This window comes from Pelobates fuscus, chromosome 12 (genome assembly GCF_036172605.1).
Source record: "Pelobates fuscus isolate aPelFus1 chromosome 12, aPelFus1.pri, whole genome shotgun sequence".
Classification (NCBI taxonomy): Eukaryota; Metazoa; Chordata; class Amphibia; order Anura; family Pelobatidae; genus Pelobates; species Pelobates fuscus.
Window position 1 is genome coordinate 950,318 of NC_086328.1, and position 27,212 is coordinate 977,529.

The following is a 27,212-nucleotide window of genomic DNA, read 5'->3' on the forward strand; positions in this document are numbered from 1 at the left end:
GTAATTGATTTTTTAAATTTTATCTTTTAAAATTATTTTTATTCGAGTTAAACTGTTTTAATTTGTGTTACAGTGAGCACATTTGGATTCATTGTATTACTATGTTCAAGTTTGGATAGTTGTATATAAGGATCCGCTACGTTTGCTCCTCTGGTTTTCCTGGTTTTTGCCCCTGTTTGGATTAAATTCCCCCTCATTACACATTTAAAAGTTAACCAAAGAGTCTCACTAGATGCTTGGCCATTGTCGTTGATTTTAACAAATTCTTTTGCCAAGTTTTCTAGATATTTTCTAAGGTTATAATTGATTAATCTAAACGCCACCGAGGTCTATGTATGTAGTCTGGTTCATTTTTTATTATAACACTAATGGGGGCGTGATCTGGCCAGACATTAGGGCCAATTTCCGAGCGCGTAAACTTCTCACATTTACCATATCCGTTAAAAATAATCTATTCTAGAGGAACTTTAAAAAAAGTAAAAATCTCTCATCCAGATGTTGCACCCTCCAAATATCAAATAACTCGTATTCAGAAAGGATATCCTGAAACCAGGTACAACGAGTTCTATGAGGAGTGATTGAGGGTTTAAAATCCTTAGATCTTCTATCTATTTTTGCATCCTGAATAGTGTTCCAGTCACCTCCAATAATTAACACCCCTTTTTTGATTTTCTCAATCTTCCTTAAAGGAACACTATAGTCCCCTAAATTACTTTAGCTAAATAAAGCAGTTTTAGTGTATAGATCCTTCCCCTGCAATTTCACTGCTCAATTCACTGTCATTTAGGAGTTAAATCACTTTGTTTCTGTTTATGCAGCCCTAGCCACACCTCCCCTGGCTATGATTGACAGAGCCTGCGTGAAAAAAAAAACTGGTTTCACTTTCAAACAGATGTAATTTACCTTAAAGGGAATCTCCAGTGCCAGGAAAACAATTTGTTTTCCTGGCACTGGAGGTACCCTCTCCCTCCCACCCCCAATCCCCGGTTACTGAAGGGGTGAAAACTCCTTCAGTCACTTACCTGAGGCAGCGGCGATGTCCCTCGCTGCTGTCTCCTCCTCCGCGCCGCACCTCAATTGCATTGCGTCGGCCGGTGGGCGAGACTGATCCCGCCCACCGGCCGAGGAGACCTAATGTGCATGCCACTAGAGGAGGAGTTAACCCTGCAAGGTAATTATTGCAGTTTATAAAAAACTGCAATAATTACACTTGCAGGGTTAGGAGTAGTGGGAGTTGACACCCAGACCACTCCAATGGGCATAAGTGGTCTGGGTGCCTGGAGTGTCCCTTTAAATAATTGTATCTCAATCTCTAAATTGAACTTGAATCACATACAGGAGGCTCTTGCAGGGTCTGGCAAGCTATTAACATAGCAGGGGATAAGAAAATCTTAATTAAACAGAACTAAATAGGGCTCTCTTTACAGGAAGTGTTTATGGAAGGCTGTGCAAGTCACATGCAGGGAGGTGTGACTAGGGTTCATAAACAAAGGGATTTAACTCCTAAATGGCAGAGGATTGAGCAGTGAGGCTGCAGGGGCATGTTCTGCTTCACCAAAACTGCTTCATTAAAGGACCACTCTAGGCACCCAGACCACTTCAGCTTAATGAAGTGGTCTGGGTGCCAGGTCCAGCTAGCTTTTACCCTTTTTTTTATAAACATAGCAGTTTCAGAGAAACTGCTATGTTTATACTGAGGGTTAAGCCAGCCTCCAGAGCCTCTAGTGGCTGTCTCATTGACAGCCGCTAGAGGCGCTTGCGTGCTTCTCACTGTGAAAATCACAGTGAGAGCACGCAAGCGTCCATAGGAAAGCATTATGAATGCTTTCCTATGCAACCGGCTGAATGCGAGCGCGGCTCCTGCCGCGCATGCGCATTCAGCCGATGACGTCGCGAGGAAGAAGAGGAGGAGGAGGAAAGCTCCCCGTCCGGCGCTGGAGAAAGAGGTAAGTTTAACCCCTTCCTCCCCCCAGAGCCCGGCGGGAGTGTGTTTTCCTGGCACTAGAGTGGTCCTTTAAGGCTTTCCTGTAGAAAGTTTGTGAGAATACGTTAGGAGCGTATAAATTAGCTAAGGTATAAATGATATCATTCAGTTTACAAACAAGAATTAAAAATCTTCCGGATGAATCTTTTTCTATGTGAATCTTTGAATTTAAGCTTGGATGAACAAATTATGGCAACTCCTCTTTTCTTCTTACCCAACATACTAGCATTCATGATATATGAGAATATAGAAAATTTCCAGAAGGATTCGTTATCTTTCCAGTGTGTTTCTTGTACAAAACACACGTCTATTTTGTCCTCTATCAACATTCTATAAAGAAGACCTCCTTTCACCGGGGAGTTCAAGCCCTGGGCATTTACGGAAGCTACTTTAAATTTAAATTGTTATTTTTTGTAACGAATATTCTTCCATAAATGGTTCCAATGGTTTCAAATGGATCTGTCCCTACCCATTCTCCACGGGTGTCCTTGTACATACTACACAAACAACAATATAACATAAAAAACAAGCAGTACACCACCGTAACAAGATAATACATATCATATAGGCGGCTACCCGGAGAGGTCTAAACATTCAAAAACATTCACAAAAATAAAAGAAATGGGAATCTCAGGGATACTCAGTCGGTGGTGGCCATCTGTGGCCAGGACATTAGACAACAAACCATAATCATTGTAAAAACATGGAGGGGAAAGAATTAGTCCTCCGCTTGTGTTTAGCCCTTAGTTAATTAAGCTAATATAAAAGTGAGTGGAAGAAAATCAAATAAATAAATAAAATCTAATTTAAGTCAGAAAAGGGACATTATTATTTTGTTAAAAGTGTAATTTTGTTTTCTTAGGGATCGTAGTTGCGTGTCTCAGTAATTTACATTATTTTATTTTAGTGTCGTAGAGGATATTCAAATAGTGATATGTTTTAGCTAAACATGTTAAAACGTAAATTTATATAGAAAAAAACCTGTAAGTGGATAACGTAAAACGTAAATTTATATAGAAAGAGTATTGTAGTATAATGAGTGAGACAGGCACAGAATGAGTTACTGAATACTACGTGAATATGAATATTGAAAATGATTTGATAGATTACTAACATTCTAAAGCGTCTCATTTTTCCCGATCTTCCTTAATACTCTATTACTTATCTTTCTCTCTCCTCCACCAGCTTTATTTCGCCTTCCAGTTAAATGAGGTTATTAACATCGATCTTCTGCAACCACCAAATAAGCCATATATTAAAGCCTAAAATGTAAGGAGTTCAATCCTCCACTTACATTTGGCCATTGGATTAGGTGGACTAGTATAGGAAGGGGGGGGAGGGGGAATTAAATAGATAATTGTGTGATAAATAATAGAAGACAATATGGACACTAACTCCTTATCCTTTTTTAAAACATGCCAATGTTTTTTTTTACAATTAACCTATTTTTTTTTTTTTTTTTTTTTTAAATCCTGGTTAAAATCAAAGACTAGAGGTAGTGATTTTTCTTTATTTGTATTCATTTCGGTTAGGGATTTAGATTCCTCCAATAGTTTTGTTGAATTTACATTTATTACCTCTTCATATGCTTTTTATGGGTAAATTTATCCATCAGCACCTTGGCTTGCTCTTCAATTTTTTTCTTTATCCCTACAGTTTCTCCTAATCCTTTGGAGCTGCCCTTATTGTCAAGCCAAGCTGTGTAATGGCCACTATTGCGGAGGACATCATTATTAGTGTCTACCTTTTTAAAAACATTTTTAGTTTTTATCATATTATTTTCTATATAAACTTCTAAATCTAAAAAATTAATAGAAGACACGCTAAAATCACTAGTTAGAGTAATACCCCAATTGTACGTATTTAGTCTTTTTAAAAATACTTAAAGATTTTCTTCTGAACCATTCCATATAAAAATGAAGTCATCTATATATCTATGATTTGTGACTAGGTTTGCCCCTTATTCTTGGCAACCATATATAAAGATATTTTCCCAGCCTGTCATGAATAAGTTAGTATAGCTGGGGGCAAACCTGGTCCCCATTGTAGACCCTTGTAAATACAATTTTGAATTAAATATAAATTATTTAAAATCAACATTAATACTCAATTAAAAAAAAATCTATATGTGCTTCAGCACATTTTCTTGACTTAATTAAACAGCCTTTTACCACTTGACATCCAGATCGTGAGGGATAGATGTATATAATGAAGATACGTCACTTGTGCCCAAAATACATGATTTATCCCATTCTATTTAAAAAAAAAAAAATTAAGAACATCTACAGTATCTTTCAAATAGGAAGGTATTTTCGTAACTAAATCTTGTAGCCGAGTATCTACGTATTTTGACAGATTTGCAGAAATTGCCCGAAACAATGGGTCGTCCAGGGGGGTTCTCTATTTTTATGCACCTTAGGTAGGGTGTAGAAAACTGGCAACCTGGGAAATTCCTTGAGGAGAAACCTTTACTCATATTCATTTAGGATGCCATGTTCCTTACCCATATCCAATAGTGCATATAGAGAGAGTTTTGTATATCTTGAAAAAAGGGTCTTTCTTTAAAACGTTATCCTGTAATTGTTTATAGCATTTACTAAGATAATTGTCTGTATCTCCCTCCCCCCTTTATCTGCTGCTTTAATTATAATATCTAGGCTGATTATTAATTGGTGTAGGGCTTTTCTTTTATTACAATTAAGATTGTTCCTCCTATTTTTATTTTTACATTCTAGTTGTTCAAAATCTTCTATTATTGATTTTTCAAAGATATCAATGGCGCTTGTTCTAAAATTTCGTGGATAAAAACGACTTTTTTTTAAGTGACGTATGAGTATCATCTCTAACTTTTTCTTTACATTTATTAATTGAGAGGAATCTTTTCAATGTTAAAACTCTCGAGTACTTTAAAAATGTCTATATAAGCTGACATTATTATTTTATTATTGCCATTTATATAGCGCCAACAGATTCCGTAGCGCTTTACAATATTATGAGAGGGGATTTAACTATAAATAGGACAATTACAAAGAACTTACAGGAATGATAGGTTGAAGAGGACCCTGCTCAAATGAGCTTACATTCTATAGGAGGTGGGGTATAAAACACGATAGGACAGGAATTTGCAGTGAAGGTAAGCTGCACTTTAGGAGAGAGCAAGAGACAGGTATGTGAGGTAAGGGTTAATCTGGGAGGCCACAAGCTTTCCTAAAGAGATGGGTTTTAAGGCACTTCTTAAAGGATTGAAGACTAGGGGAGAGTCTGATGGAGGTAGGCAGGCTATTCCATAGGAAGGGAGCCGCCCGCGAGAAGTCCTGCAAGCGTGAGGTGGCCGGACAGGAGGTGGTCACGGGCAGAGCGGAGAGACCGAGAAGGGACATACCTATGGATCTGTGAAGCGATATAAGAGGGGCTAGAATTGTTCAGTGCTTTATAGGTATGGGTTAGTACCTTGAATTGACTCCTATAGCATACAGGAAGCCAATGGAAGGACTGGCAGAGGGGTGAGGTGTGAGAGAACCAACTAGAGAGGAAAATCAGTCTGGCAGCAGCGTTCATTACAGACTGTAGGGGTGCAGTACGGCTTTCAGGAAGACCAATCAGGAGAGGGTTACAATAATCCATGCAGGAAATTACTAGAGCATGGACAAGCTCCTTGGTAGTATCTTGCTTAAGAAAGGTGCGGATGCGGGCTATGTTTTTAAAATGGAATCTACAGGATTTGGCAACATACTGGATGTGAGGCTCAAATGTGAGGCCAGAATCAAATAATTATATAGGCCAATTTGTCCTTTTGGAGGGATTGTAATTATCTCCATATGGACGCTTTTCCAATTACGAGATTGTATTGACGACAGGAAGAAAAATACGCCAACAAAGGAGTGTATAAAAAAACTGACAGGCAAGAGTGGGCAGATCTGAAGCAGACGTGAATACAGCGAAACGCGTCATCACACTCAACCACGCATAGCACGCCTGCAGACTTGTAACTCCGCCTCCCGGAAGTCTTCGATTGCGGCATACCTGGTTACCGGAGAGAGAGAGAAAGAAGCCGGCTTTGTACTTTAGTAACCCGAATGTTTATACTGTTGGTGAAGGGGGAGTTTGGACCAGCTGCTGTATGCTTTATGTGCAATAAATCTGCTAGAGTGGATCGACTGCCTGTCTTTTACCGCCCGAGGAGGGAGTGTTATTTGGAGCGGTCACAGTTAGAGCAGGCTCATTCTGCTCCACGTTTGTGAGTGTACATTATATCCATTATATTTTGTATATAGTTACACAGATTTACACTATCTGCACTTTATTTCCCTTTTTTTACATGTTGTGATACATTGAGATGAACAACGTATGAATTTTAAAGTGAGTGTTTTGTAGCACATTTTTGCACAGTATATAAGGTGACATGGAGCAGTATGCACTATAAAGCAAACTGCACTTCTGCACATTTTAACACTTGCTGCACTTTAAACGAGGTTTTGTCTTAAAGACACAGCGCACCTATATGGATTTCTTACACACAGTACGTGCACGCAGTAAATACACACAGTACGTGCACACAGTAAGTACACACAGTACGTGCACACAGTAAGTACACACAGCAAGTGTGGCAGAACCAACCTCGCCACTGGCCACTGGAGGAGCCTGGTTGCTCGCGTGCGCCCTTTAGACTATGGCCCCATGTTTAACACTGTTGTTTTTCCCTCAGAAAGGCTGGTTCGTGCCTTTCTGCGGACTGTTAAAGTCACGAACACCGCTGAGCCGTCTTTTATTGTCCTTTGTCTGCCATGTGGCTAATGGAGTTTTGCCTCTGTCCTTGGAGATAATTGGATTACTTCCCAATTATCTCCAGGACAGAGAGGAGGGATTGTGATGCATTGTGGGATTGTAAGCTTGTGATTGGTCAATGTCCAATATGTTTCCCAGTCTTCCATCTGGTCCCCTAGGGGAGTGTCCACCAGGTGGAAGACCTGCATAAATACTGGGCGGGTAGCCCCAGTAAACCAGATTCTGCTTGACCTCAAAACGAAGTGTCGTCTCGTTATTGGGGGATTTGGATTGTATGCTGATTGTATGCTTTTCCTGTCCTATTACTATGGGTGGCTGGAACTGGGGCACAGAATGCTGTATACATTATATGGGTGGGTGGAACTGGGGTACAGAATGCTGTATACATTATATGGGTGGCTGGAACTGGGGCACAGAATGCTGTATACATTATATGGGTGGCTGGAACTGGGGTACAGAATGCTGTATACATTATATGGGTGGGTGGAACTGGGGTACAGAATGCTGTATACATTATATGGGTGGGTGGAACTGGGGTACAGAATGCTGTATACATTATATGGGTGGGTGGAACTGGGGCACAGAATGCTGTATACATTATATGGGTGGCTGGAACTGGGGCACAGAATGCTGTATACATTATATGGGTGGCTGGAACTGGGGCACAGAATGCTGTATACATTATATGGGTGGCTGGAACTGGGGTACAGAATGCTGTATACATTATATGGGTGGGTGGAACTGGGGTACAGAATGCTGTATACATTATATGGGTGGGTGGAACTGGGGTACAGAATGCTGTATACATTATATGGGTGGGTGGAACTGGGGTACAGAATGCTGTATACATTATATGGGTGGCTGGAACTGGGGTACAGAATGCTGTATACATTATATGGGTGGGTGGAACTGGGGTACAGAATGCTGTATACATTATATGGGTGGGTGGAACTGGGGTACAGAATGCTGTATACATTATATGGGTGGGTGGAACTGGGGTACAGAATGCTGTATACATTATATGGGTGGGTGGAACTGGGGTACAGAATGCTGTATACATTATATGGGTGGCTGGAACTGGGGCACAGAATGCTGTATACATTATATGGGTGGCTGGAACTGGGGCACAGAATGCTGTATACATTATATGGGTGGCTGGAACTGGGGCACAGAATGCTGTATACATTATATGGGTGGGTGGAACTGGGGTACAGAATGCTGTATACATTATATGGGTGGCTGGAACTGGGGTACAGAATGCTGTATACATTATATGGGTGGGTGGAACTGGGGTACAGAATGCTGTATACATTATATGGGTGGCTGGAACTGGGGTACAGAATGCTGTATACATTATATGGGTGGCTGGAACTGGGGCACAGAATGCTGTATACATTATATGGGTGGGTGGAACTGGGGTACAGAATGCTGTATACATTATATGGGTGGCTGGAACTGGGGCACAGAATGTTGTATACATTATATGGGTGGGTGGAACTGGGGTACAGAATGCTGTATACATTATATGGGTGGCTGGAACTGGGGTTCAGAATGCTGTATACATTATATGGGTGGCTGGAACAGGGGTACAGAATGCTGTATACATTATATGGGAGGCTGGAACTGGGTTAAAGAATGCTGTATACATTATATGGGTGGCTGGAACTGGGGCACAGAATGCTGTATACATTATATGGGTGGCTGGAACTGGGGCACAGAATGCTGTATACATTATATGGGTGGCTGGAACTGGGGTACAGAATGCTGTATACATTATATGGGTGGCTGGAACTGGGGTTCAGAATGCTGTATACATTATATGGGTGGCTGGAACTGGGGCACAGAATGCTGTATACATTATATGGGTGTCTGGAACTGGGGTACAGAATGCTGTATACATTATATGGGAGGCTGTAACTGGGGTACAGAATGCTGTATACATTATATGGGTGGGTGGAACTGGGGTACAGAATGCTGTATACATTATATGGGTGGCTGGAACTGGGGTACAGAATGCTGTATACATTATATGGGTGGGTGGAACTGGTGTTCAATAGAAGTGGATACAGTAAATTGAGGTGCAATGTTTGGGGTGTATGGAGGTAAATGTAAAGTGTGTGTGGTACAGGAATTGGGGGTACAGGGAGCTAAATGCCATGATTGGGATGCAGTCATTGGGGGTACAGGGATGCAGACAGTGTTTGGAAGTACTGGGGTGCAGGCATGTTTGAGTGTACAGGTACAGGGATGCGTGTCATGTTTGGGGGTACAGGTACAGGGATGCATGTCATGTTTGGGGGTACAGGTACAGGGATGCGTGTCATGTTTGGGGGTACAGGGATGCAGGCAGTGTTTTGGGGTAAACAAAAGACAACAAATACAGAGTGCGCTAAATAGAACAAAGGGAGATGAAAAGTCTCTATAGATACAATGTAGACCTTGGGTGAATATTCTTGTGTTCTTGCTTTGAATTCTCAGTGGTCGAATATGGAATACAAAAGCAGAGAAGGGAGACCAATAGTGCAGAACCGTAATGCGGAAAGGATCACGAACAACACAGACGTGGAGAAGTGCCAACTTACAATATAAAGAGCTAAGCCCAGCTCTAGGTAAACCAGCATACAGTGGTATTTAATACTCCCCACATGTAAGTTATTACTGGACACTTGGAGGTGCCTTCTCAAGATTCCTTACAGCATCTCAGATAACGTCAGCATATAAAATACATAAAAAAGGGAAAGAACCAATGGTGCAATAACGCAGGGGATCCTGCAACAACAGACAACACTGAGGTCCTAAAAGTGCCAACTCACAATTGGGAGAGCTATAACCAGCTCTGAGTAAAACAGCATACAGTGGTATTTAAACTCCCCACATGTAGGATATCCTTCTAGCGATGCTTGCAGTGCCGGTCTTATGAAAATAAAATCACAAGAGAGGGCCCATAGTGTTTACCGTATAAAAAATAGCAGTAAAAGGAAAAATGAAACGTACTTACAGTGTTCAGAGCAGCCACACTGCTCTATGAACCAGGTGTAGGTGGAATAATTCCCACCAAGGATTTATTTTGCAGTACTGGATCTTTAAAAATTGTAAAACTCAGCCAGGATAAAACAGCAACATATAAAGTAAGTGTACTGACCATAGGCAAGTGGTAGTCACAAAATACTTTAATTTAAAACAGAGTAACATAAAATACACAACGCGTTTCGCCAAACAATAGGCTTTATCAAGTGTCATTTGGGGTACAGGTACAGCCTGTGGTTGCCCCTTCCTAGTTGTGCTCGCTCCAGAGTGATTATAGCTACCAGTGATTATAGTATTGCTGAAGGGTTAACCGCAGTATCACCCAAACACGAGCCGAGGCTTAGTAAAGGGTGAAGAACAGTTTATTCCCAGCCAAATGGCTCCTTTATATACAGAATCTCAGTACAGTGACACAATCAAAACACACCTACAAACAAACCCACAATATGCCGAAAAATTACACAGTGTCACCAAGACTCAGCAAAACGATACAAAATTACATATTCCCACATAGGAACCCCCACAGTCGATACATCCCCAGATAGCCTGGATCTGAGCGCCCCAAAATATCCGAAAAGCATTCAGATCCCATGAACACAGACGAAATGCCACTGGGGTAAAGTTCTGACTGCTGGCCGCACACATGGTCCTATGCCCAAAACAGTTCCAGGTTCCCAAACAGTCCAAGAGAAGCCCATGAATCCAGTCTTTCAATAGCCTTTTAGCAAGTACCATAGTCCTGAGGCGGGAGGCTAGCAAGCAGGCATCTCCAGGAGCTCGTGGCGAGGGCAAGTTGCCCTCGTCACATATTCTCCCCCCCCCAAGGTAAGACTAACCAGGTACAAGACCTCCTGTTGATCGGTACCTGAGTTAGTCAGGAAGCCCACCCACAAACATCCAGCTAACCTGGCAGCTTCCTGCTCCAGGCTCTGCCCTGTCAGTTACTGTGCAGGTAGTACCCATCACCCCCGGTCTCTCCCTGGCTCCCAGTCGTGGAGCTGTCAGTGCTTGGTGGGCAGAGGCCAGTGGCGCTCTGCCTCATAGCCAGCGCTTCTGCTGGGGTGGCCTGTGGGTAGTCAGGCCCTGGACAAAGGGGAAGGGGAGGGCAGAAGCCAAATGCACTCTGCCCGGAGACCAGCGCTTCTGCTGAGGTGGCTTGTGGGCAGTCAGGCCCCCGGAACAACAGGACAGGACAGAGGCCAGCTGCACTCTACCCTGATGCCAGCCTCCCCTCCACTACCCCCAGGACCCTGTTAGGACTCTGCTGCTGGGAAGAGGGATCAACTCCCTCTCCCCCCTGTGGCTGGGGAGGGACAACACCCTCTTCTCCCAGGCTCTCACCAGGCTGTTGTGAAGAAGGACCGCCTGTATCCTCCTCCTGAACTGCGTCCGGCTGTTGGGGGATCAGGGAAGGCTGCCCAGCATCCCTGTAGGTCTGGTGCAGAGACCTCGGTTCCATCTGCACCATTCGTGTCAGGTGTCCTGTCCCTGGATAACAGGCGCTGCCGCTGAGAAGGGGAACTGGCCATCCCACCTCCGATCAGCTCCCACTGTGGTTGGGGAAAGGGACCAGCTGTCTCCTCTCCCTGCAAGGTGTGCTGCCACTGGGGAGTAGGACCGGCTGTCCACACTCCCAGTATCTCCAAATGTGGTTGTGGAGAGGGACCAGCTGTCTCCTCTCCCTGCAAGGTGTGCTGCCACTGGGGAGCAGGACCGGCTGTCCACACTCCCAGTATCTCCAACTGTGGTTGTGGAGAGGGACCGATTGTCTCCTCTCCCTGGAGCTTACACTACTGCTGCAGATCTGGGAAAACTGCTCTGCATTCTTGTAGGGCTGCTGTACGGACCTGGGTCCCACCTCCACCGGCCAGCTGGATATCTTCTCAAGATAAGTCAATCAGGTCTCCTGCTTCTGGAGCTGGGTGTGCAGTAGCCCATTCTTCCCACCCGGGGTGTAGCAGGTCTGGGTCAGCCACCCAGCTTCCCTGCTCTCCAGGTACAGAGACCACTGTCCCATCTATACCCTCCATCCATCCATGGGCAATGCTGGATCGTGGACCACCATAACGCCTGGTACGCGTCGTCCAGCCACAGCTCCTTCTATTCTAGGCTCTCGAGCTCTTCACCCACTCATCCAGGGACTGCTCTCCCAGGAGAGGCATCCGCAGTGCCACTCATCTCTGTACTCTCTGCTCCGAGCTCTGAAGCCTCCTCCCTGGTCGAACTTGAGCTTTCTCCAGGCACTCGTACCAGACGCTTTTCCGGACTGCAGTCCAGGTCATTCTCCTCCTCGTATGCGAAAACACTCCCCTGGGACTAGCTTGTTCCATACTCCCAAGTTCCTCGTCCATTCGGCTCACCGCTGCTCCACTCTAGACCCAAGGAAGGAGACCATCCCACCATTGCCACCACATGTGGCGGTATACCGTCCTGAAGATGGGTTCATACCGCCTGTGGTCGCCCCTTCCTAGTTGTGATCGCTCCAGAGTGATTATAGCTACCAGTGATTATAGTATTGCTGAAGGGGTAACAGCAGTATCATCCATACACAAGCAGAGGCTTAGTGAAGGGTGAAGAAGAACAGTTTATTCCCAGCCAAATGGCTCCTTTATATACAGAATCTCAGTACAGTGACACACCTACAGACAAACCCACAATACAGTATCACCATGACTCAGCAAAACGATACAAAATATGAAAACACATAAAAAACATATTTCCCACATAGGAACCCCCACAGTCTATACATCCCCAGGTAGCCTGGATCTGAGCGCCCAACATATCCGAAAAGTGCTCAGATCCCAGGAACATGCCCGAATCGCCACCGGGGTAAAGTTCTGACTGGCTACACACATGGTCCTATACCCAAAACAGTTCCAGGGCTTTTTGTGCTTTTGGACAGTCAACTTCGGGAGTTCCATGTGAAAGAAATACTGAACGCCCACTCTGGCTTCTTGGTAGCGTTTGTTCGTATGAACCATACGAACAAACCTACCAAAATGGAGTTCTTCTGACGTACGTGGGGAAGGAGCAGGCGTTCGTCCAAGTTCAGCGGTGTTCGGGAGTTTCGGTGTTCGATTTTAGTTCCACGCGATTAACGCCCAAACACCACTGCCTGCATTCTCGTGAACAAGATGGCTGCCACACAGTTCCCACGCATTCGTGCATCCGAACGGCGAGCACCCAGCCGCGCAATTAGAACCCAGACTGATAGAACTGTCAGAAGAGGTTAACAATGGTCAATAAGCTCAGAGGTGGTCCGCAGTTCGTGGGTTGGTTCGGTTCCTGCAGAGTCCAAGGGAATCCCACAAACTCAGTCTTTCAATAGCCTTTTAGCATGGCCCATAGTCCTGAGGTAGGAGGCTAGCAAGCAGGCTCCTCCAGGAGCTCATGGTGAGGGCAAGTTCACAACACCATGTTTGGGGGTACAGGGGTGCATGCCATGTTTGGGGGTACAGGGGTGCAGGCAGTGTTTGGGGGTACAGGGATGCAGGCAGTGTTTGGGGGTACAGGGATGCAGGCAGTGTTTGGGGGTACAGGGATGCAGGCAGTGTTTGGGGGTACAGGGATGCAGGCAGTGTTTGGGGGTACAGGGATGCAGGCAGTGTTTGGGGGTACAGGGATGCAGGCAGTGTTTGGGGGTACAGGGATGCAGGCAGTGTTTGGGGGTACAGGGATGCAGGCAGTGTTTGGGGGTACAGGGATGCAGGCAGTGTTTGGGGGTACAGGGATGCAGGCAGTGTTTGGGGGTACAGGGATGCAGGCAGTGTTTGGGGGTACAGGGATGCAGACAGTGTTTGGGGGTACAGGGATGCAGACAGTGTTTGGGGGTACAGGGATGCAGACAGTGTTTGGGGGTATAGGGATTCAGACAGTGTTTGGGGGTACAGGGATTCAGACAGTATTTGGGGTACAGGGATATAGACGGTATTTGGGGTACAGGCAGTATTTGGGGTACAGGGATGCATGCCATGTTTTGGGGTACAGGGATGCAGGCAGTATTTGGGGTAACGGGGTGCAGTATTTGGGGGTACAGGTATGCAGGTAGTATTTGGGGTAGAGGGATGCAGGCATTGTTTGGGGTACAGGCATGCAGACAGTATTTGGGGTACAGGCAGAATTTGGGGTACAGGGATGCATGCCATGTTTTGGGGTACAGGGATGCAGGCAGTATTTGGGGTACAGGGATGCATGCCATGTTTTGGGGTACAGGGATGCAGGCCGTATTTGGGGTATCGGGGTGCAGTATTTGGGATACAGGGATGCAGTGTTTGGGGTACAGGGATGCAGTGTTTGGGGTACAGGGGTGCAGTGTTTGGGGTACAGGGGTGCAGTGTTTGGGGTACAGGGGTGCAGTGTTTGGGGTACAGGGGTGCATGCCATGTTTTGGGGTACAGGGATGCAGTGTTTGGGGTACAGGGATGCATGCCATGTTTTGGGGTACAGGGATGCAGTGTTTGGGGTACAGGGATGCATGCCATGTTTTGGGGTGCAGGGATGCAGTGTTTGGGGTGCAGGGATGCAGTATTTGGGGTGCAGGGATGCAGTGTTTGGGGTGCAGGGATGCAGTGTTTGGGGTGCAGGGATGCAGTGTTTGGGGTGCAGGGATGCAGTGTTTGGGGTGCAGGGATGCAGTGTTTGGGGTGCAGGGATGCAGTGTTTGGGGTGCAGGGATGCAGTGTTTGGGGTGCAGGGATGCATGCCATGTTTTGGGGTGCAGGGATGCAGTTTAGGGTACAGGGATGCATTCCATGTTTTGGGGTGCAGGGATGCAGTTTGGGGTACAGGGATGCATGCCATGTTTTGGGGTGCAGCGATGCAGTTTGGGGTGCAGGGATGCAGTGTTTGGGGTGCAGGGATGCAGTGTTTGGGGTGCAGGGATGCAGTGTTTGGGGTGCAGGGATGCAGTGTTTGGGGTACAGGGATGCAGTGTTTGGGGTACAGGGATGCAGTGTTTGGGGTACAGGGATGCAGTGTTTGGGGTACAGGGATGCAGTGTTTGGGGTGCAGTGATGCAGTATTTGCGGTGCAGTGATGCAGAATTTGGGGTGCAGGGATGCAGTGTTTGGGGTACAGGGATACATGCCATGTTTTGGGGCGCAGTGATGCAGTGTTTGGGGTGCAGGGATGCAGTGTTTGGGGTGCAGGGATGCAGTGTTTGGGGTACAGGGATACATGCCATGTTTTGGGGTACAGGGATGCAGTATTTGGGGTACAGGGATGCAGTGTTTGGGGTACAGGGATACATGCCATGTTTTGGGGTGCAGGGATGCAGTGTTTGGGGTACAGGGATACATGCCATGTTTTGGGGTGCAGGGATGCAGTGTTTGGGGTGCAGGGATACATGCCATGTTTTGGGGTGCAGGGATGCAGTGTTTGGGGTGCAGGGATGCAGTGTTTGGGGTGCAGGGATGCAGTGTTTGGGGTGCAGGGATGCAGTGTTTGGGGTGCAGGGATACATGCCATGTTTTGGGGTGCAGGGATGCAGTGTTTGGGGTGCAGGGATGCAGTGTTTGGGGTGCAGGGATGCAGTGTTTGGGGTGCAGGGATACATGCCATGTTTTGGGGTGCAGGGATGCAGTGTTTGGGGTGCAGGGATGCAGTGTTTGGGGTGCAGGGATGCAGTGTTTGGGGTGCAGGGATACATGCCATGTTTTGGGGTGCAGGGATGCAGTGTTTGGGGTGCAGGGATGCAGTGTTTGGGGTGCAGGGATGCAGTGTTTGGGGTGCAGGGATGCAGTGTTTGGGGTGCAGGGATACATGCCATGTTTTGGGGTGCAGGGATGCAGTGTTTGGGGTGCAGGGATGCAGCATGTCGGGGTTCAGGCGGACGCACCCCCAGTTTCCTGCTCTTCATCCTGACGTAGCCCTGGCGGACGATGTCGCTGGAGCTGGAGGCCATTTCCCCGGTGCCGGTCACATCCTAGTCCTCCTTCATCCCTGTCAGACTGAACCACTGACCGAGCCGGCGGGGGGGGGGGGGAGCTCGGCCCCGGAACAAACCAACTGCCGCCAGGAGGGGGGGGACAGAGTTAATCAGCTGATTGGGGCTTCACAGAACCAAATATAAAATATAGAATAATTCATATATCCCATATTATAATAATATATCACTATAAAATATAAAATAATTCATATATCCCATATTATAATAATATATCACTTTATAAAATATATAATAATTCATATATCCCATATTATAATAATATATCACTTTATAAAATATATAATAATTCATATATCCCATATTATAATAATATATCACTTTATAAAATATAGAATAATTCATATATCCCATATTATAATAATATATCACTTTATAAAATATATAATAATTCATATATCCCATATTATAATAATATATCACTATAAAATATAGAATAATTCATATATCCCATATTATAATAATATATCACTTTATAAAATATATAATAATTCATATATCCCATATTATAACAATATATCACTTTATAAAATATATAATAATTCATATATCCCATATTATAACAATATATCACTTTATAAAATATATAATAATTCATATATCCCATATTATAACAATATATCACTTTATAAAATATATAATAATTCATATATACCATATTATAATAATATATCACAATAAAATATATAATAATTCATATATCCCATATTATAATAATATATCACTTTATAAAATATATAATAATTCATATATCCCATATTATAATAAAATATCACTATAAAATATATAATAATTCATATATCCCATATTATAATAATATATCACTTTATAAAATATATAATAATTCATATATCCCATATTATAATAATATATCACTTTATAAAATATATAATAATTCATATATCCCATATTATAATAATATATCACTATAAAATATATAATAATTCATATATCCCATATTATAATAATATATCACTATAAAATATATAATAATTCATATATCCCATATTATAATAATATATCACTTTATAAAATATATAATAATTCATATATCCCATATTATAACAATATATCACTTTATAAAATATATAATAATTCATATATCCCATATTATAACAATATATCACTTTATAAAATATATAATAATTCATATATACCATATTATAATAATATATCACAATAAAATATATAATAATTCATATATCCCATATTATAATAATATATCACTTTATAAAATATATAATAATTCATATATCCCATATTATAATAATATATCACTTTATAAAATATATAATAATTCATATATCCCATATTATAATAATATATCACTTTATAAAATATATAATAATTCATATATCCCATATTATAATAAAATATCACTTTATAAAATATATAATAATTCATATATCCCATATTATAATAATATATCACTATAAAATATATAATAATTCATATATCCCATATTATAATAATATATCACTATAAAATATATAATAATTCATATATCCCATATTATAATAATATATCACTTTATAAAATATATAATAATTCATATACCCCATATTATAATAATATATCACTATAAAATATATAATAATTCATATACCCCATATTATAATAATATATCACTATAAAATATATAATAATTCATATACCCCATATTATAATAATATATCACTATAAAATATATAATAATTCATATATCCCATATTATAATAATATATCACTATAAAATATAGAATAATTCATATATCACATATTATAATAAAATATCACTATAAAATATATAATAATTCATATATCCCATATTATAATAATATATCACTATAAAATATATAATAATTCATATATCACATATTATAATAAAATATCACTATAAAATATATAATAATTCATATATCCCATATTATAATAATATATCACTATAAAATATATAATAATTCATATACCCCATATTATAATAATATATCACTATAAAATATATAATAATTCATATACCCCATATTATAATAATATATCACTATAAAATATATAATAATTCATATATCCCATATTATAATAATATATCACTATAAAATATATAATAATTCATATATCCCATATTATAATAATATATCACTTTATAAAATATATAATAATTCATATATACCATATTATAATAATATATCACAATAAAATATAGAATAATTCATATATCCCATATTATAATAATATATCACTTTATAAAATATATAATAATTCATATATCCCATATTATAATAATATATCACTTTATAAAATATATAATAATTCATATATCCCATATTATAATAATATATCACTTTATAAAATATATAATAATTCATATATCCCATATTATAATAATATATCACTATAAAATATATAATAATTCATATATCCCATATTATAACAATATATCACTATAAAATATATAATAATTCATATATCCCATATTATAATAATATATCACTTTATAAAATATATAATAATTCATATATCCCATATTATAACAATATATCACTTTATAAAATATATAATAATTCATATATCCCATATTATAACAATATATCACTTTATAAAATATATAATAATTCATATATCCCATATTATAACAATATATCACTTTATAAAATATATAATAATTCATATATCCCATATTATAACTTAAATATAATTTGGTATTTTGAAAAATATTTTAATAACTTTAATGTTTAGATTGTTTTACATTTAAGAAAAAGAAAGTACCCCTTTGCGGGGATGGGGTAAGTGTGTCCAGATCGTATCTCAATAGGGGGTAACCCTTGTATTATATACAGTAGGACAGTAAAGGTAGTGTATGCCTAAGACCCAAGGTCTAGGTAACACAAGTAAGATACGGATCTCAGAGGCCTGCTAAAATTAATAATCTTTAATATGGTATACTTAACCATGAACAAATAAAACAACAAAATGTGGATACTTAAAGTAAAAAATCACCCAAAAACCGTGCAAGAGGAGATCTCATCCATTACTCCCTGAGCCCATTTCAATCTCCTCTTGCACGGTTTTTGGGTGATTTTTTACTTTAAGTATCCACATTTTGTTGTTTTATTTGTTCATGGTTAAGTATACCATATTAAAGATTATTAATTTTAGCAGGCCTCTGAGATCCGTATCTTACTTGTGTTACCTAGACCTTGGGTCTTAGGCATACACTACCTTTACTGTTGTTTTACATTTAAACAGATTTACTTTATATATATATATCGTGTTTAATATTAATTACTGGGGGTCCCGAGCTGGGGGCGGATAGTATAATATATAGACTGTCACTACGCTGGGCTCACATAAAGCTATTTCTGGGGGTCCCGAGCCGGGGGCGGATAGTATAATATATAGACTGTCACTACGCTGGGCTCACATAGAGCTATTTCTGGGGGTCCCGAGCCGAGGGCGGATAGTATAATATATAGACTGTCACTACGCTGGGCTCACATAGAGCTATTTCTGGGGGTCCCGAGCCGGGGGCGGATAGTATAATATATAGACTGTCACTACGCTGGGCTCACATAGTGCTATTTCTGGGGGTCCCGAGCCGGGGGCGGATAGTATAATATATAGACTGTCACTACGCTGGGCTCACATAGAGCTATTTCTGGGGGTCCCGAGCCGGGGGCGGATAGTATAATATATAGACTGTCACTACGCTGGGCTCACATAGAGCTATTTCTGGGGGTCCCGAGCCGGGGGCGGATAGTATAATATATAGACTGTCACTACGCTGGGCTCACATAGAGCTATTTCTGGGGGTCCCGAGCTGGGGGCGGATAGTATAATATATAGACTGTCACTACGCTGGGCTCACATAGAGCTATTTCTGGGGGTCCCGAGCCGGGGGCGGATAGTATAATATATAGACTGTCACTACGCTGGGCTCACATAGAGCTATTTCTGGGGGTCCCGAGCTGGGGGCGGATAGTATAATATATAGACTGTCACTACGCTGGGCTCACATAGAGCTATTTCTGGGGGTCCCGAGCCGGGGGCGGATAGTATAATATATAGACTGTCACTACGCTGGGCTCACATAGAGCTATTTCTGGGGGTCCCGAGCTGGGGGCGGATAGTATAATATATAGACTGTCACTACGCTGGGCTCACATAGAGCTATTTCTGGGGGTCCCGAGCTGGGGGCGGATAGTATAATATATAGACTGTCACTACGCTGGGCTCACATAGAGCTATTTCTGGGGGTCCCGAGCCGAGGACGGATAGTATAATATATAGACTGTCACTACGCTGGGCTCACATAGAGCTATTTCTGGGGGTCCCGAGCTGGGGGCGGATAGTATAATATATAGACTGTCACTACGCTGGGCTCACATAGAGCTATTTCTGGGGGTCCCGAGCCGAGGGCGGATAGTATAATATATAGACTGTCACTACGCTGGGCTCACATAGAGCTATTTCTGGGGGTCCCGAGCCGGGGGCGGATAGTATAATATATAGACTGTCACTACGCTGGGCTCACATAGAGCTATTTCTGGGGGTCCCGAGCCGGGGGCGGATAGTATAATATATAGACTGTCACTACGCTGGGCTCACATAGAGCTATTTCTGGGGGTCCCGAGCCGGGGGCGGATAGTATAATATATAGACTGTCACTACGCTGGGCTCACATAGTGCTATTTCTGGGGGTCCCGAGCCGAGGGCGGATAGTATAATATATAGACTGTCACTACGCTGGGCTCACATAGAGCTATTTCTGGGGGTCCCGAGCCGGGGGCGGATAGTATAATATATAGACTGTCACTACGCTGGGCTCACATAGAGCTCTTTCTGGGGGTCCCGAGCCGAGGACGGATAGTATAATATATAGACTGTCACTACGCTGGGCTCACATAGTGCTATTTCTGGGGGTCCCGAGCCGGGGGCGGATAGTATAATATATAGACTGTCACTACGCTGGGCTCACATAGAGCTATTTCTGGGGGTCCCGAGCTGGGGGCGGATAGTATAATATATAGACTGTCACTACGCTGGGCTCACATAGAGCTCTTTCTGGGGGTCCCGAGCCGAGGACGGATAGTATAATATATAGACTGTCACTACGCTGGGCTCACATAGTGCTATTTCTGGGGGTCCCGAGCCGAGGGCGGATAGTATAATATATAGACTGTCACTACGCTGGGCTCACATAGAGCTATTTCTGGGGGTCCCGAGCTGGGGGCGGATAGTATAATATATAGACTGTCACTACGCTGGGCTCACATAGAGCTCTTTCTGGGGGTCCCGAGCCGAGGGCGGATAGTATAATATATAGACTGTCACTACGCTGGGCTCACATAGAGCTATTTCTGGGGGTCCCGAGCCGGGGGCGGATAGTATAATATATAGACTGTCACTACGCTGGGCTCACATAGAGCTATTTCTAGGGGACCTGAGCTGGGGACGGGGCGGATGTGGCGAAAGTAACCTCGCCACTGGTTTTTGGAGGGGCCTGTTTGCCAGCCTCCTGCCCTGCGACTATGGCCCTGGGATGTATTGCCCTTTAAGGAACTGAGTTGCGGCTTATGGACTGATATTATACTGTTACTGACCCTTTAAGAACTGTATTTGGGCATAATGGATTTTTATAATGCTGTTCCTGGCCCTTTAATTACTTTGGAGCAGTGTTGCAACTTTAAATTGGCAGTTCGGATACAGCCGAAGTGCCGAAGTAGTCGAAGTGGCCGCCATTCGACAAACGAACACGTTGCGGCGGCCATCTTTGTTCATTCGAACGAGGTCAGCGGTATGTGTAGCCAAATCCATAGAACTGAAATCTACACATTTCAACAAACACCGCTGACCCGTACCTTCTCCTGCACAGAGTTTTCAGCCACAGAGACTAAGTCCCGTTAGGATGGGACTTAGTCATTTTTTCAGCGTGAAATTGACCGACCGCACAACCCAAATCCATGGAACTGTTTTAGGCAGGAAAATGGGCTTGCGGTCGGTCATAAAGGACTTCCAGCTAACTCTTTAACCCCGGATGGAATTGGCTGAATTTTGGATATGTTTGTAAGTAAAGTGTGTTGAGTTTGAATATGTAAGATTGAATGTATAGTTTTAGAGTTATGAAAGTTGGGTAAAAAGTATGTTTAAATTGTACGTATAATTGGGTTACCTCTCAGGCTAAGGGGAGGAGATGTGTGGGATGTAACCATTGTGTGATTGGCTAATGTGTAATTGTCTGTGGGCGTCTCCCTTGCAGGGGAGAATTGCATAAAAGCAGAGTGTATGCCATTAAACCAGAGTTCTTCTTCTTCACCCTCAATCTAGAGTCCTGTCTCTTATTGGGTGAATTGCTATATCACTACAAGGGATTGCTATGCTCTGCATGCTCCCTTAGCTAATCACTTCTAAGCTCTTTTAAGAGCTTGTTCCTGCTTCACTCTCTTGGGGTAGAGGTCCAGGGTGGGTAGGAGACGGCGAGACCCCAACCAAGCTGCGGCGGTTCGTGGGGACTGCGGTGGTTGTGGTGTCTGCGGAGCGCTTGGAGCCCTCTGTAAGCGCTAGGAGCATCCTTCAAGTTGGGGTACCAAGTGATGCGTTACAACGGATAGTATAATATATAGACTATAATATATACTATGGTCAGGGCAGTTTAGAGAACAGAAAGAAGGGAGATCAGGAGAGATAGAAAGGAGCTCAGATAACAAGAAGAAGAGAGGACAGAGGACGGGAAAAAGGGAGGTCAGGAGAGGAAGAAGCGATGACAGGAAAGGTAGAATGTAGATCAAAGGATAAGAAGGGAAGTCAAGAGAAGAATGCGGGGGGAGGGGGTGGTCAGAGGACAGCAAGAAGGAGATCAAGAGAGGAAGCAGGGGAATTCCGAAAGCAAGGTGAAGGGGAGGTCAGGACAGGAAGGTCAGGAGAGATATGTGGCGAAACCGACCTCGCCACGTGTCCTTGGAGGGGGCTGCTTGCCCGCCTCTTGCCTCTAGACTATGGCCCCTGTTCTTTTTCCCTGCAGAAAGGCTGGTTTGTGCTTTTCTGCGGACTGTTAACCCCTTAAGGACACATGACATGTCTGACATGTCATGATTCCCTTTTATTCCAGAAGTTTGGTCCTTAAGGGGTTAAACCCATGCTACCCCAGATAGCTATGCCATGGAGCCCAGCCGTATACTGAAAGACTGTATGAAAGACTTTGGCTCCATGGCGATTGAACTGTATGTATGTGATCTGAGCGCCATCCGGTAATAATGTGCGCTCAGGTCTAAGCTATCTGGGGATAGGTAGAATGTGTATGTTCTATGTGATAAATGTAACAGTATGTATTTTTATGTCTTTTATTGTCCTTTGTCTGCCATGTGGCTAATGGAGTTTTGCCTCTGTCCTTGGAGATAATTGGATTACTTCTCAATTATCTCCAGGATAGAAGACTCTGTGGAACTGGTTTTGGGCAGAAAAGCCATGCTGGAGTATGCTGGAGTATGCTGCTTATGGAAATGTATGTTTTATGTTTGTGACATGTATATTTTAGAAGTTATAAATATTGTGTAAAAACTGTGTTCCTCTGCCTGTGATAATGAGATTACCCATTGTGTTCAGTAATCATATCACAGGCAGAGGGGAGGATTTTGTGTGGGAGTGTCTGTGTGTATTGTATGGATTGATTGGTTGTTCTGTAATACCCTGTGGGCTGTACTGTGGTTGTGGATTGGGAATAAAAGAGACTGTATGTGCCAGGACAGTCAGTTCCTGCTTAACCCTCAAAGTGAATTGTCGTCTCATTCTTGGGGGGAATTTGATTGTATGCCGATTGCCAGGAGTGTAAGCTGTTCAGAGGGCTTTTCCTGTTCGGCTGCTTCCAGTGTTCGTGTGTCTCTTGTTCGGGAGTTGGTGAATTTGTGCAGTTTGCAGTTCGGGAGATTGGTGATTGCAGTAGCTGCTTGTCTATCTGGAAGGGGATTATCACCTAAACGGTTTTTAACCTCTGGTGAGCAAAACGGTCCGTTACAAGGTGGAACAGAGATCGAAGGACAAGAAGAAGGAAAGTCAGGAGAGAAAGAAGGGGAGCTCAGAGGCAGGAAGAAGGAGGGTGAAGACGAAAAGCAGGGAAAAATAGTGAACAGAAAGAAGAGGAGGACAGGAAGTTGGGAGGTCAGGACAGGAAGCAGGGGAGGTCAGAGTACAGGAAGCAGGTGAGCTCAGAGGGCAGGAAGAAGGGGAGTTTAAAGGACAGGAAGCAGGGTGATCAGAGGACAGGTAGAAGAGACATCCGGACCGGAAGTGGGGATGTTATAATACAGGACATTGAGCAGGTCAAAACAGGAAGTGGGGGAGGTCAGAACAGCAAGTGAAGGAGAGCAGGATATCATATAAAGCAATCAAGATCAGAGGACATGAAACAGGGTGGCAGGACATGAAGCAGGAGAGGTCAGAGGACAGGAAGAAGGAAGCTCAGGACAGGAAGAGTGGAGGTCGTAGAACGGGACGTTGTGCAGAAGTGAAGGAGATGAGGACAGCAAACAAGGGAAGTCAGAGGACAGGAAGTAGGGAGGTCAAAGAATGCTGTAGTGGTTATAGTGCTTAGAGTATTTCTTTATAATTGATATCAGGATGTGGCGGACAGCCTGGCACCCCAACTGGGTGCCTCCGCCAATCAATGCTCCTAGTGCTCACCGAGGACTCCAAGCACTCCACCAGACACCATCAGCACTGTAGTCCCCACTTCCAGCGTTACAGCTTTGCTGGGGTCTCACTGTCCTCCACCCACCCTGGACCCAAGACCAGGATTCAGCTTCCTGTGGGCAGACCTCTCCTACTCCAGAGAGTGTAGCAGGCTGCTCTTACATGAACAAGTGATTATAACCCATAGGAGTATAGTGATATAGCAATCCCCAGAGCAGATAGAACCGTTTCCCCCACACATGAGATGAGACTCTATGTTGAGGGTTAGCAGGAACTCGTTTAATGGTAGCCACAACTGGCCTTTTATGCAGGTGCCCATGCAAGAGGCACTCCCCCCTGGACCTGAGAGTAAACCACAGTATAAACAAATACACAATTACATTGGCTCTCAGATCCAGGACACTCCCACACATAATATATTAATCCCTCCTCTGTACCTGGGAGATAATTGAGTCAAGCACTATACTAAACTCAATTATCTCCTAACACAAAACACATATTTTTATAAAAAAACAAAACAAATACCTTTAAAACATACACCCCCCCTCCCCCCACACACACACACACACAAATGTTACATCCCCTGATAGCCCTGATCTGCGTGACCGACATATCCCAAAATCACCCATATCAGTTCAGGGGTTCAGGAATTTCCCGGAAGTCATAATTTGACCGACCGCACGCATGGTCCCATGCCTAAAATAGTTCCAGAGAATCAGGGCTTGCGGTCGGTCTAGTTCGGTAGTTTAAAATACAAACAAACTACCGAACATAGTCAATATTCTTACCCTGGAGCTAGTTCCCGTCATCCAGACGAATGATTCCACCGAACAGTGCCCTACTAACTTGTATAGAGCCGACCGCAGGCGATGATGGAAGTACAGCGGTGTTCGGGAGTTTCTGTGTCTGATTTTAGTTCCATGAGATTCATTCCCAAACACACAGAAAAATGACTAAGTCCCATTCGAATGCACGAACGGGGCCGTTCGTGCATTTAGCTTAGTATAGCAGTGAGTTCAAACTGCCGAACGGGACTTAGTCTCTGCAGCTGAAAACGGAGTGTAGGAGAAGGTAAGGGTCAGCGGTGTTCGTTGAAATGTGTAGCCGATTTCAGTTCCATGGATTTGGCTACACATACCGCTGACCTCGTTCGAATGAACAAAGATGGCCGCCGCCACGTGTTCGTTTGTCGAAAGCCGGCCACTACTTCGGCACTTTGGCTGCATCCGAAGTGCCAATTTAAAGCTGCAGAACTGCTCCAATACAATTTAAAGGGGCAGCAAGAGTCTTTTAAAATCCAATCTGCTAAAATAGTCTTTAATAGGCAATATCTTCCAGGGGCCATAGTCTTAAAGGGGAATTGTTCACCAAAGTCACAATGTGCCCACAGACGGTTCTTAAAGGGCCATGCACAGTCCAATAAAAGTTCCTAAGCCCAAATGCTGGTTTAAGGGGGTACAATCTCCCAGGGGCCATAGTCGCAGGGGAGGAGGCAGGTAAGCAGGCCTCTCCAGGACAAAGTGGCGAAGGGCACTTCGTCACACATCTCCCCTTTGGGGGGAAGACTAACCAGGCACCTGACCTTCTGTCGGTCAGTGCCTAAGTTAGTCGATTCGCCCACCCACAATAAACAAGTGCCAGGATAGCCCACCCACAACAAACAGGTACAAGAGCAACGCACCCACAACAAACAGTTACTGCACCTGGGTATTCCTCTGGGGTGATGGGGCAACACGCTGTGGGGACTTGGGGGGCAGATGCCAACTGCGCTCTGTCCCGCTGCCAGTGCTTCTGCTGGGGTAGACTGTTGGGGACTTGGTTGGGGAGGGAAGACATCACTTACCCCCTCCTCCTGGTACTCTGGCGATGGTAGCTGGGGATCTGGACAGGCTGTCCAGCATCCCTGTGGGTCAGACACAGAGACCACGGTCCCATCTGCGCTGTCTGGGAGATTGATGTCTCCCCTTGGTAGGATAAGCTGCTGCTGCGGAGAGAGGGTGCTGGTCTCCTCTCCCTGCCGAACACACTGCTGCTGCTGGAGAGAGAAACCGGTTGTCTCCTCTCCCTGAAACACAGGCTGCCGCTGGAGAGGGAGACCGACTGTCTCCACTCCCGTAACATTGTCCTGCTGCTGGGGAGAGAGACAAACTGTCTCTGCTCCCTGTAGGACACACTGCTGCTGGGGGGAAGAATGACACCTTCAGCCCCCTGGAACTCACACTGCCGTGGGGGGAGGAAGGACGACACCTTCGGCTCCCTGGAACTCACACTGCCGCTGGGGAGGAAGGACGGCACCTTCGGCTCCCTGGAACTCACACTGCAGCTGGGGAGGAAGGACGACACCTTCGGCTCCCTGGAACTCACACTGCCGCTGGGGAGGAAGGACGACACCTTCGGCTCCCTGGGACTCACACTGCCGCTGGGGAGGAAGGACAACACCTTCGGGTCCCTGGGGCATACACTGCCGCTGGGGAGGAAGGACAACACCTTCGGCTCCCTGGTGTAACGGAACCTTCTGTTGATGGACGCTTCCTAGCTTGCGCGGAGGACCACAAGCACCGCACCGGACACCACAACCACCGCAGACTCCACAACCGCCGTAGCTTAATTGGAGTCTCGCCGTCTTCCTTCCACCCTGGATCAGCTTCTGTCCTCCAGGACTGTGTGGGAAAGACCTCTCCTCCAGGAGAGCGTATCAGGAACAAGCTCTTATAAGAGCTAAGTGATTAAAGCTCAAGGGAGTATGCAGAGCATAGCAATCCCCAGTGTGATTATAGCAGCTCCCTCCAATAACGAGACAAGACTACGTGT

The 27,212-nt window shown here is 43.8% G+C and overlaps 1 protein-coding gene across 1 annotated transcript in view; it reads right to left on the reverse strand.

Annotated features, from left to right (window-relative positions):
* Positions 1 to 15,740, reverse strand: part of DOK4 (docking protein 4) — a 39,578-nt gene extending 23,838 nt beyond the window's left edge. Inside the window, exon 1 of the mRNA XM_063438180.1 lies at positions 15,633 to 15,740. Within this exon, the coding sequence (XP_063294250.1) occupies positions 15,633 to 15,698 (66 nt within the window). The 5' untranslated portion in view covers positions 15,699 to 15,740. The remainder of the gene's footprint in view (positions 1 to 15,632) is intronic.
* Between the last annotated feature and the right edge of the window lie 11,472 nt (positions 15,741 to 27,212).